Raw genomic sequence first — 13,370 nt, forward strand, 5'->3', positions numbered from 1 at the left:
AAAAAGTTGATTTAACTTTAGGAAGTGTTAAATTAACACTGCAGAGATTAGAACAAAATAAACGCCAGCATAGTGTTAAAATTGACTCTCTCAGAGTTGATTTAACACTATAAAATTCGCTGTGTACACGTCAACCTTTCCATGCCCGGTTGAACGGCTCTGTCTTATCCAGGGCTTTGAACCAGAATTTTTTTCCTATTGGTTCGTTCCGAACAGAAAGGGAATTTTAACGTTTCCGGTTTTGGGTTCCACCATTAAATAGACGTTCCCGAACCGGTTAGAACAAAAAAATTTCGTTTCCGGAACGGTTAATTACATTCCCTGTCAGCTGTTTAACAAATGGCTATAAAATTATGTCTCTGTCTCATCCAGCTTAAGCCAAATGTAGGCTAATTCTATTGCAACCTTCATTAAATAAGACAAGAAATAATTCAAAACAATTATTATTTCAAATGTTGGCGATTTGGGTTCTCAGTATGTCTTCCCATCTACACAAACAGAAAAAGTGCCAAAAATGAAAGATAATTCGTTTAGTGTGTTACCAAAGGCTAGTCAGGCCCTATGCATTGATAGGCTAACAGAGGTTAACGTCATTTAATGTTCGCGAGCCTCTCATTAACGTGGACAAATATATTGATATCGTGTTTGAAATTGACGTTTTCGAATAACTATAGACTGCAATATTTACCTCTTATTTAAGATGTAGAGACGTGATAGTAGTCCACCCTCCCGCTCTCTCCATTCAGTCAGCGAACGTCACACAGGAAGTGAACCCCAGTGGGTCATAGAAACTTGCGCAGGAGAAGAATGACTTTTTTTATTTGTAGGCTACGGAAACTTTGAGGAACGAAATAAAAACCGGTATTAACCGGTTACCATTATTTTTAATAAGCGTTTCTGTTCCAGAACATAAAAAATAATAAAGTTTCTGGTTTCGTTTCTGTTCCATGTGAAATAGAAAAAGTTCCCGGTTTTCGTTTTCGTTCCTTGAACCGGTTCAAAGCCCTGGTCTTATCATACATGAACAAAATAGAAGTCATACGTTCTCTAAACGTTACTCTTGAGTTGAGGAGCGAAAAGAAAAGGAGCTCATTAACGGACACCCATTTCCAGCAAGGTGCACGGCTCGACTAACAGAAAACACAAGCGCGAGCTGATGACGCCGCCTCGCTAGGCAACACAGCATGTCTTAAAAGCACAGTTCACAATTTCGACTGCTACAATGTCTGATCGCAACGAAGGATTTGGTGCAAAACGCCTGCGTCCACTCGCCACCCGACCGATCGCGGGTCGCAGCATGCGTCTTTCTGCCGTCTGACCTCGGCATTAGAAGTTTCATACTCAATTTTATGCTTTCATTTAATCACATGGAATATCATTCCTATTTTGCTTACACTATGTACAGTACATGATAGGTATATGTGTTTGTGTGTGTTCCAGATGTTAACGAGTGTGAACTAAGTGCCACTCTGTGCCCCAATGGGGAGTGTATAAATGTGGCTGGCACTTACCACTGCTCCTGTTTTTCTGGATACCAGTCAATCCCAGACAGAAAGGGGTGCACAGGTAAAACTTGTACACTGAAGCAAACTTAAAAGCTATTGAAATAGTTTCATGGAGGAAGTAATGACCTGGTGTATGTAATTCTTTACTTTGTATAGTATTTATAGACATTACTAATAAAGTTGTAAGCTATTAGTTATTCTAAGCTGTTATTTTTTTTCTATTTAGCGACATAGAGCAGTCTGTTCTAATTTCAACATACAGTACTGTGCAAAAGACTGAGGCACATACAAAGAAATGCTGTAAAGCAACGATGCCTTCAAAAATAATGAAATTAAATATTTCTCCATAAAAAATATCGCATAAAGAGCAGTAAACAGTAATAACCTAAAGTCTAAAATCAAAATCAGCAGTCTCGGGTACACTTTTGGCCCTTTTCCACTACCCTTTTTCAGCTCACTTCAGCTCGCTTCAGCTCACTTCAGCCCGACACGGCTCGCGTTTCGACTACCAAAAAACAGCACGACTCAGCTCGCTTCAGCCCTGCTTAGCCCCTAAAACTCGCACCGTTTTGGAGTGGGGCTGAAGCGAGCCAAACCGTGCCGAGTGAGGCTGGGGGCGTGAGCAGACACTCCCCTGTGCAATGATTGGTGAGGAGGAGTGTCCTCACATGCCCACACACGCCCTGCGAGCACGCTGGGATCTGTAAACACGGCAAACCCGGAAGGAGAATAATTACGAATTATGAGAATTTCTGAAGCCTTATGCGCCTCGCCTCATCTATACGCTCTTGCCAGTATCTGTTGGCGTTGTCGGTGACAACAAGCCACAGCACCAAGACCAGCAACACTAACGACTCCATGTTTATTGTTTACTATTCGGGTCGTGAGACTACCGCTTAAAAGATCACTGATGTCACTGTTTGCGCTGCTTAACGACATCACGTGACGTCCACCCACTTTCGCTAACTCCACCCAATGTGTCCACCCACTTCCAGCCAGCACGGTTCAGCGCGGTTGTAGTCAAAATGCAACTCCAACAGCCTCACTCAGCTCGACTCAGCCCAACTCAGCACGGCACGGCTCAGCCGCGTTTGTCGTGGAAAAGCGGCATTTGTGCAGTTTTAGAAGGAAATTGGCCGGCCAGTTTTTATGAGTATCTTGGACAATCTGCCATAGTTCTTCTGGAGACAATAACTGTCACGCTTGCTTCAATTTCTGCAGATAATCCCTGATCCTTCATTATACACTGCTTGGGCAAAAAAAAAAGTCACCATTTTATTGAAATAAGCAAATGCTTAAAAGACATATGTTATTTACCAGCTGGGAGGGCCATATTGTGAAATACCGTGACCGAGGTCTTGAAAGTACTGAGCAAGGCCCTCTAGGCCGAAGTCGGTATTCAAGGCCGAGGTCACGGTATTTCACCATACGGACCGGCCTTAAGCTGGTAAATAATATATTGATTTTTTTCTTGACCAAATCCTAACAGAAAACGAGAGCGCCGAAAGGGAAAACCAAGCCGAGGTGAGCCGCCATTTTGAATCCTCATTCACGGCTGTAATGCAAATGGCTTCCTCCTCCCTAACTTGGCGTTAGCCAGTTAGAGGTTTTTAGCTTTCTCCTGAAATGTTTTCTTTAATTTTGTCTTCCTCAGAGTAGTAAAACTCGCTTTCGCTGTGAACACTGTCGTTATCGTTATCCATGCTGTAAAATTAATGCTATTTTGAATCCTCATTCACGGCTGTAATGCAAATCGCTTCCTCCTCGGTATACAAGTGCACTTCCATGGCAGGAAAAAATAACATTTTGCCACCAATGTAGTCCCCTATTTATACAAAACAGTCATTCAGGATTCAGCCATGTTTTTGCTCAGCGTTAGCAAGTTAGAGGTTTTTAGCTTTCTCCTGAAATGTTTTCTTTTATTTCTTCTTCCTCAGGGTAGTAAAACTCGCTTTCGCTGTGAACACTGTCATTATCGCTATCCATGATGTAAAATTAATGCTATTCTCCTGAGAAATGCTGGCAAAAATGTATAAGATTTTTGATAATCTTATAAATAAATCTTATTAAAAAAAATAATAAATGTTGACAAAAAATGCTACTATGTTTGTTGTTGTGAACGAGCGAGTTGCCAGAGGTACGTAACCGGGGTCCGTAACATAGGATACGGACCCGCTCGCCAGCCAATCAGAGCGCAGGATTTGGACTGCGAAAAAAATAAATATATATTATTTACCAGCTGGGAGGTTCGTGTGGTGAAATACCGTGACCGAGGTCTTGAAAGTACTGAGCGAGGCCCTCTGGGCCAAGGTCAGTATTCAAGGCCGAGTTCATGGTATTTCACCATACGGACCGACCTTAAGCTGGTAAATAATATATTTATTTTTTTTCTTTACCAAATTCTAACAGAAAACGAGAGCGCCTGAAAGGGAAAACCGAGCCGAGCCGCCATTTTGAATCCTCATTCACGGCTGTAATGCAAATGGCTTCCTCCTCGGTATACAAGTGCACTTCCATGGCAGGAAAAAAAAAACTACATTTTGCCACCTATGTAGTCCCCTATTTATACAAAAAGGAGTCATTCAGGATTCAGCCATGTTTTTGCTCGGCGTTAGCAAGTTACAGGTTTTTAGCTTTCTCCTGAAATGTTTTCTTTTATTTCTTCTTCCTCAGGGTAGTAAAGCTCGCTTTCGCTGTGAACACTGTCGTTATCGCTATCCATGATGTAAAATTAATGCTATTCTCCTGAGAAATGCTGGCAAAAATTTATAAGATTTTTAATAATTTTATAAATAAATCTTATTAAAAAAAATAAATGTTGACAAAAAATGCTACAATGTTTGTTGTTGTTGTGAACGAGCGAGTCGCCAGAGGTCCATAACCGGGGTCCGTAACTGGGGTCCGTATCGTAGGATACAGACGCGCTTGCCAGCCAATCAGAGTGCAGGATTTGATGGAAACCGGACCGCAAAACAAATAAATATATATTATTTACCAGCTGGGAGGTCCGTATCGTGAAATACCGTGACTGAGGTCTTAAAAATACTGAGCGAGGCCTCTGGGCCGAGGTCAGTATTCAAGGCCGAGGTCACGGTATTTCACGATACAGACCGACCTTAAGCTGGTAAATAATATATTTATTTTTTTCTTTCCCAAATTCTAACAGAAAATGAGAGCACCTGAAAGGGAAACCATATGTAGAACAAACCTGCTATAAGCTCGTCAAAAACCTGTTTGACAAGCTACGTCAGCTCGGAATTTTCCAAAAATAAAAAAACCAGGTGCTTCTGCTGTGAACACTGTCGTTATCGCTATCCATGCTGTAAAATTAATGCTATTAAACTGAGAAATGCGAAAATAAATGTTGACAAAAATTTGCTACTATGTTTGTTGTTGTGAACGAGCGAGTCGACAAAGGTCCGTAACTGGGGTCCGGATCGTAGGATTCCGGACCGCTCGCGAGCCAATCAGAGTGCACGATTTGATGGAAACTGGACCGCGAAAAAAATAAGGATTGGATAATTACTGCAGTGATTAACGTTTCAGCTGGCAGCAATTATTTTAACCCTAACTGATACAGTGAATAACTTCTCATTTCTTAAACAGCCATGTCAGAAGACATATCCTGTGGTCATGGAAAAGATGTTACTCTGTTTCAGAAGCGTCAAATTATTGGTCTGCATCAAGCAAAGAAATCAGCGTAGGAGATTGCCGAAATGACTGGACTTGGGTTAAGAACTGTCCAATTAAAACCTGGAAGGATAGCGGTGACCCGTCAACTTCGCAGAACAAATGTGGTCAGAAAAAATCTTGACTGACCGTGATCGGAGTTCACTCAAACTTTTGGTGAAGTCGAATTGTAAAAAATCAACAGTAGCTATGTTTAATAGTGAAAGTAAGTGCATTTCCACACACACAGTGTAAAGAAAGCTCACAGGATTGGGACTAAACAGTTGTGTAGCCATAAGATAACCACTTGTTAGTGAGGCTTATCGGAAGAAAAGGCTTCGATTTGTTAGGGAGCATAAATAGGGCCTCCGATTTTCCGCGATTGCGGAAAACGGACGGAAATCGCGGAAATTGGGGTCAGAAACGGAATTAGTACTCAGAAATGGAATCTACGGAGCCCCTCTGGTGACATGGGTGAAAAAAAAAATATTCCGTGGCCACAAGTTAATAACGCGTGGGAACGAGATCCTATTCCGTGGCCATGACTTGTTTAATGTGTGGGAACGAGATCCTATTCCTTGGCCACGACTTGCTTAATGCATGGGAATGAGATGATTATTGGGTGGCCACGAATTAATAACGCGTGGCCACGAGATGATTCAAGTTCCAGCCTGATGGGATGATGTCCAGTTTTTGAGCAGCCGTCAATTGTGCAATAAATACAGGATTTATCCTGTATGATGAAATCTATAACTTCCTCGAGGTCAGCATATTGTCTACGTTTGAGCCCGTGCTTTTTGAGCAGCCAAATTAAATGTCTCTTGCTCAGAATTACTCCATGTCTAACTGCAAGTGATTTAAGGATATCATTATAATTCATTCCTAGATTAAAATAAAACGAAATCAGATCAAACTTGTCCATATTTGCGGCTGAAGCTACTGATGCCAGAAAGTCAACAGTCTCAGTGATGAAATGACTAACACTTCTCGTGGCCACGCGTTATTAATTCGTGGCCACCTAATACTCATCTCGTTCCCACGCATTAAACAAGTCGTGGCCACGGAATAGGATCTCGTTCCCACGCGTTATTAATGCATGGCCACGTAATATTTTCAAGCACAAAGGAACTCCTAATGCTGTATTATAATGGTGATCTTGAAGGCAGATTTTGAACAGTCAGATTTCCATTAGTACGGTAGTTTGCACCAAGGCTTTTCAGTTTAACATTATATAATAGCAACTGATTATTTTCATGATTTAATGGTTTATGTTCTTAAATAAGAAGTTATGTTCCGAAGAATGATTTTCTATATAAAGAGTTTGAAGACTTGTGCATTATTAAATGAATAATTTACAGGCAAAATGTAAATTAAACTAATAATAGAGTTAATTGTTAAATAATTTGAATAATTTAAAGTATATATTAAATGGACACTGTCACACACTTTATGTTAGACCTGTCGTTGCACTGAAAACATTGTAAGCATAACAACGAATAAAAGTTTGAAAAACATGGATAAAATGATAACTGAGATTGTTTTATTTAAATGTGTGTGACAGTTCGTAGGGGAGAAGCACAGAAAGACGGCAGGCCAGAATTAAGTTCCACAAAAACTCTTTTATTTCAGACTTTTCAGACTCAAAATAACTCTCCAGCTATGCACGCGCACACACACACCAGTCGTCTGGTTGGGGAGAGAGCTCCCTTCCTCTGCTCTCTCTCTCCTTATATAGGGCATGGTCACTGGGGAAGACACACAAACACAGATTAACCAACATCAGGTGTAGTGATTCTGCCACTTACCTTCCCTGACTCCGCCCTCCGGTCACAGACCGACGCTTGACCACGCCCCCACTGCCACATACCGCCACCGCCCGACTCAGGCCGGGCAGCTGTCTGGCCTGCAGCCGACTCCCCCCCGACGGGAGAGGAAGTCCGCCACAACCATCTGCGCCCCCGGCCTGTGGACCACCTTGAAATTAAAGGGCTGGAGTGCCAGATACCAACGGGTGATCCGCGCATTGGCATCCTTCATGCAGTGAAGCCACTGGAGGGGCGCGTGGTCCGAACAGAGGGTGAAAGGACACCCCAGAAGGTAGTAGTGGAGGATGAGGACCGCCCACTTGATCGCCAGGCACTCCTTTTCGATGGTGCTGTAGCGCCCCTCATGCACCGACAGCTTCCTGCTTATGTACAGCACGGGGCAGTCCTCCACCTCCTGGGACAGAATGGCCCCCAGCCCTCTGTCTGATGCGTCCGTCTGCAATGTAAAGGGGAGAGAAAAGTCAGGGGAGTGTAACAGTGGCCCCCCGCACAGTGCAGCCTTCACCTCAGAGAAAGCCCGCTGGCATTGCTCCGTCCACTGGACCGGATCTGGTGCCCCCTTTTTAATGAGATCAGTCAGCGGGCTGGTGATGTCCGAATAATTAGGTATAAACCTACGATAGTAGCCAGCCAGCCCCAGGAACCGTCTCACCCCCTTTTTGGTCTTGGGCCTCGGGCAGGCCGCAATTGCTGCTGTCTTGTTAATTTGGGGACGCACCTACCCGTTGCCCAAGTGGAAGCCCAGATACCGTACTTCCACCCGCCCAATCACACACTTCTTTGGGTTGGCTGTGAGACCCGCCCGTCTCAGCGACCTAAGGACGGCCCTCAGGTGTTGTAGGTGCCGCGGCCAGTCATTACTATAAATAATGATGTCATCAAGGTATGCGGCCGCATAGGTGGCGTGGGGGCGGAGGACCCTATCCATCAGTCGCTGGAATGTAGCGGGAGCCCCAAACAGCCCAAAAGGAAGTGTGACAAACTGGTGTAAGCCGAACGGTGTGGAAAAGGCCATTTTTTTCTCGGGATAATGGAGTCAAGGGGATCTGCCAATAACCCTTTGTCAAATCCAGTGTCGGTGTGGCAGTGGGGGCGTGGTCAAGCATCAGTCTGTGACCAGAGGGCGGAGTCAGGGAAGGTAAGTGTGCCTAGTCGATCGAGCAACTCATCAATACGAGGCATTGGGTACGCGTCAAATTTAGACACCGTGTTGACTTTTCTATAGTCTACACAGAACCGGACCGACCCGTCGGTCTTGGGTACCAAGACCACCGGGCTGCTCCAGTCACTGTAGGACTCCTCGACGATGCCCATTTCAAGCATGGCCTCGAGTTCTTCCCGAACCACTTTTTTCTTGTGTTCGGGTAGCCTGTAAGGGCGGCTGCGCACTACCACCCCTGGGGGCATCTCAATGTGGTGCTCTATGAGGTCGGTGTGGCCGGGCAGGGGCAAGAACACGTCCGCAAACTCGGTCTGCAACTGGGGAACCTCTGCAGGTTGGGTCGGGGAGAGGTGGTCTCCACAGGGGACTGGAGAGGTACACGATGCCCAATGTTCCCTTTTGAACCTCCGGCCCCAGCTCCGCCTTCTCTGGAACCACCGACACCAACGCCACGGGGACCTTCTCGTTCCAGAGTTTGAGCAGATTGAGGTGGTAAATCTGTAGCACCCTACCCCTGTCCGTTCGCCTCACCTCGTAGTCGACGTCCCCGACTCGCCGTGTGACCTCAAAGGGTCCTTGCCACTTGGCGATCAATTTGGAGCTCAATGTGGGCTACGAGTACTTTATCTCCCAGTGTGAACTCCCTAAAGCGCGTACCCCTGTCGTACAGGCGAGTTTGCCGTTCTTGGGCCTGCCGCAAATTCTCCTGCGTTAGGTGTGTGTGTGTGTGTGTGTGTGTGTGGAGTTTTGCGCGCAGGTCCATAACGTATTGAATTTCATTTTTACTGGGTGAAGGTCCCTCCTCCCAATTTTCTTGCAGCACATCTAGAATGCCGCGTGGCTTATGCCCATATAACAATTCGAACAGGGAGAACCCCGTGGAGGCTTGGGGGACCTCTCGCACTGCAAATAACAAGGGTTCGAACCATTTATCCCAATTACATGCATCCTCACTTACGAATTTTTTTAATTATATTCTTGAGGGTGCGATTGAACCGTTCAACTAAACCGTCCGTTTGTGGGTGATAAATGCCAGTGTGGATCGGCTTAATTCCTAATAACCCATACAGTTCGTTCAGTGTACGTGACATAAACGAGGTGCCTTGGTCAGTCAGAATCTCTTTCGGGATTCCAACTCGGGAGATGACGCGGAAGAGCGCTTCCGCAATACTGCGTGCTGAGATATTGCGAAGAGGCACTGCTTCTGGGTATCGCGTTGCATAGTCCACCAGAACTAAAATAAAGCGGTACCCTCGTGTTGACCGATCTAATGGCCCGACGAGATCCATCCCAATTCTTTTGAACGGGGTCTCGATTAATGGGAGAGGGCGCAAAGGCGCTTTTGGAATGGTTGCTGGATTTACTAACTGGCATTCACGGCACGCTGTACACCACCTACGGACATCGCCGCGAATCCCTGGCCAATAGAACCGGGCCATTAGTCGGGCTAGTGTCTTATCCTGCCCTAAGTGTCCAGCCATGGAATTAAAGTGAGCCGCCTGGAATACCAATTCCCGGCGGCTCTTTGGAATCAAAAGTTGCGTGACTTGCTCTTTAGTCTGAGTGTCCTGCGTCACTCGGTATAATCTATCCTTCATAATAGAAAAATAGGGGAAGGACGGGGTGGTGTTTGGCTGGAGCGTTTGACCATCAATTACTCTCACTTGGTCAAACGCATGCCGCAGAGTCTCGTCTTGCGACTGATCTAACGGAAAATCCGCGAGGGATTACCCGAGAGATGGAGGAGGAGCCTGCTGCTCCTCACTCTGACGCAGAGATGACGTAGACGGCTCTGTGACAGCTGCTCCCGCCAATGCGACACCGGGACCTCCCCCTGCTGAACTACGGCAGGACCCACTCTTCACTAGATGGCTCATTAACTCCTCGGATCCCGGCCAATCAGTCCCCAAAATTATCGAGTGGGTGAGGCGAGGATTAACTGCCGCCTTTACTCTAAATTTTTCCCCTCGGAAAAGAATGTGGACCGACATTAAAGGGTGACTGTAAACATCCCCGTGCACACACAACACCTTCACCCCCTGTGCTCCCCCCCAATGCCTCGTCTTGCACCAGGCTTTGGTGAATTGAGGTCTGATTACAGCCAGAGTCCACCAACGCCTGATATGTATCCCCTTGGATACTCACCGGTATGCGATACGCTCCGGCCCGATCGAGGGCGGCTCCTGGCGTGTCGGGGATCCGAACCACCGCGCCCACTTCCATCTCCAAGCACTGCTGTTGGAGGTGGCCCGGCTCCCCGCAGCGCCAGCAAACCGGCCCGGGCTTCCTCTCTGCACCGGCGCTCTGGGGCCCACTCACCTGGGGGGGGGGAAGAGACAGACACAGAAGGGAAAAACGGGAGTGCACCGCGGGTACGATGGGCCGGCTGGGGTGGGGCTAGCCCCCGCCTCCACGGTGGGGGAACGGGGCGAGGATGAGACACGGGGGGAGAGAGAGAAGAGGGAAGAAGAGGATGTCCGCTGTCCTGCCGTCGGAACAGCCGCCAAATGGTCCTCCGCCAACTCGATGGCCTGATCCAGTGATGTCGGGCGGTGGCACTGGACCCACTCCGTGGTCCCCTCTGGTAGGCGGGCGATGAACTGCTCCAGTACCACCTGATCGATGATCCCCTCGGCGTCGCGGTTGTCGGCCCTCAGCCACCGCCAGCAGGCGTCCCGGAGCTGCTGGCCAAACACGAACGGCCAAGGTCCACGTAGACCAGCCGGCGGTCGGCGGGGAGCTGTAGCACGGGCAGCTGTGCCTCGTCCGTTAGCAGGGGGAGGAGGCGCGCCACGCGCTGTTCCACCGGCCAGCCCGAGGCCTCTGCTGCCTGCTCAAAGAGCGTGAGGAAGGCCTCAGGGTCGTCATGCGGGCCCTTCTTAGTTAGGGTGAGGGGAGAAGGGCCCGTGGCGGTGGAGGTGGTGGACCCCGCCGACGCGAGCAGGTGCCGGAACGCCTGTCGGTCTTCCTGCTGCACCAGCACCAGGGGCTCGAACCGGTGCTCCTGCTACTTCCAGAGGGTGACTAGTGCCTGGTGCTGGCTCTGCTGGGCCGTGGCGAGGGCGTGGACCAGGTCTGCGAAGGGGGAGGACTCCATGGGGCTGTTCTTTTCCTGTGCTCGGATCCCAGGTTTCAGCACCACTGTGGCAGTTCGTAGGGGAGGAGCACAGAAAGATGGCAGGCCAGAATTAAGTTCCACAAAAACTTTTATTTCGGACTTTTCAGACTCAAAATAACTCACCAGCTATGCACGCACACACACACACACACACCAGTCATCTGGTTGGGGAGAGAGCTCCCTTCCTCTGCTCTCTCTCTCCTTATAGGACGCAGTCACTGGGGAAGACACACAAACACAGATTAACCAACATCAGGTGCAGTGATTCTGCCACTTACCTTCCCTGACTCCGCCCTCCGGTTACAGACCGACGCTTGACCACGCCCCCGCTGCCACAATGTACGTATAAAGAGTAAGGATAACCATTAAAGTATTAATATACAATATAAAGTTTTAAAGAAAATAGCAGGAGCCAGTCAACAATCAAGTTAACAGCACTAATTAACTACAGTCTTAAATAAATGAAAGAAACACATTTTCAGTAAAGTGAAATTTAGTGTTGATTCTAAGGTGCATTCTAAGGTGCATTAAGATATTAGACTGTGTACAGAAAGTTTAAAGCTTTATATGAAGTTGTACTACAGCAGGCCAGTAAAGCAGGATTACAGGGATAGATGCACAAGGACAACAAACATGCAGATGCCTCCCAACACCAGTTACCTGAAACATAAAATTTCATGCATTTATTACATGTACTTAAGAATTCTGATTCTGAATTATGTATTTTATATGTTGAAAATCTAAAAATGCCAATTTAGTTGTCATTTGAGCATATAACTGAAACAAATTGTCTGAAACGGAATTGAAATGGAATTAGCCATTCTCTGAAACAGAATTTAATGTTTTTTGAAACGGAAAATAGGAGGCTCTACATAAAGATTGGACTCTGGAGCAATGAAAAAAGGTCATGTGGTCTGATAAGTCCAGATTTACCCTAGTTTAGAGTGATGGGTTTGTTGAGGTAAGAAGGGAAGCACATGAAGCAATCATCTTCACCAATTATTAAATAAACATCTCAGCCAAAATTCGTATGAAGTAAATTAGGCTGCCTCAGACTTTTGCACTTTTACAGCTCCATTTTAGGAATGTAGGTTTATAATAGGGCGGCACGGTGGTGTAGTGGTTAGCGCTGTCACCTCACAGCAAGAAGGTCCTGGGTTTGAGGCCGGCGAGGGCCTTTCTGTGTGGAGTTTGCATGTTCTCCCCATGGGTTTCCTCCGGGTGCTCCGGTTTCCCCCACAGTCCAAAGACATGCAGGTTAGGTTAACTGGTGACTAAATTGACCGTAGGTGTGAATGTGAGTGTGAATGGTTGTCTGTGTCTATGTGTCAGCCCTGTGATGACCTGGCGACTTGTCCAGGGTGTACCCCGCCTTTCGCCCGTAGTCAGCTGGGATAGGCTCCAGCTTGCCTACGACCCTATAGGACAGGATAAAGCAGCTACAGATAATGGATGGATAGTCATCGTCATTAGCATGTAGCTCAAGTTTTTTATATATTCATGTTTTGACCTATCACCCACACCTGCTGATCAGATATGAACTCATCCACCAATGAATGAATTGCAGTTTCAGAGCTTGTGCCATATGTGACTGTTTTTCTCCGTTATCTGCATTGTGTTGCAGACATAGATGAGTGCACCATTGAGAATGGAGGCTGTGACTTCCACTGCACTAACTCAGAGGGCAGCTACACCTGCAGCTGTGGTCAAGGCTATGCCCTAATGCCAGATCAGAGAACCTGTACAGGTAAGGAGAGAATCACATTCAGGAGGCTGTAACATAGTCCAGATGTTATTCTAGTTCTGATGCGCTGTTAAAAAAAAAAAAATCAGACTTTTTAAACTGTTCAAGAGCTGAATCTGATGTACGAGAGCACAGAAAACACACGTATGATTCACACGATACACTTGATTCACAACCAGCAAGGATGTGTTCCTGCAGTCCCCTATACACTGTGTCTGCCTTTAGAGGAAATCAGCATGAAATATGGGGGCAATAACTGGCAGATTTCAAAGCATGAATCATAGTAGGGGAATGCAGGGGTTGAAATAGCTGCATTCAAACACACACACACACAGTACGAGTGGAA

The 13,370-nt window shown here is 46.7% G+C and overlaps 1 protein-coding gene across 5 annotated transcripts in view; it reads left to right on the top strand.

Annotated features, from left to right (window-relative positions):
- LOC132873115 (fibrillin-2) overlaps window positions 1-13,370 on the top strand; it is a 170,232-nt gene that overhangs the window by 87,814 nt on the left and 69,048 nt on the right. For all 5 annotated transcript variants that reach the window (XR_009651532.1, XR_009651533.1, XM_060908372.1 and 2 more), the window contains exons 28-29: window positions 1,441-1,566; window positions 12,905-13,027. Coding sequence is in view for 3 of the 5 variants with exons in the window: in XM_060908372.1 (XP_060764355.1) it covers window positions 1,441-1,566; window positions 12,905-13,027 (249 nt within the window). In the remaining 2 variants the exon portion in view is untranslated. The remainder of the gene's footprint in view (window positions 1-1,440; window positions 1,567-12,904; window positions 13,028-13,370) is intronic.

This window comes from Neoarius graeffei, chromosome 25 (assembly GCF_027579695.1).
Source record: "Neoarius graeffei isolate fNeoGra1 chromosome 25, fNeoGra1.pri, whole genome shotgun sequence".
NCBI lineage: Eukaryota > Metazoa > Chordata > Actinopteri > Siluriformes > Ariidae > Neoarius > Neoarius graeffei.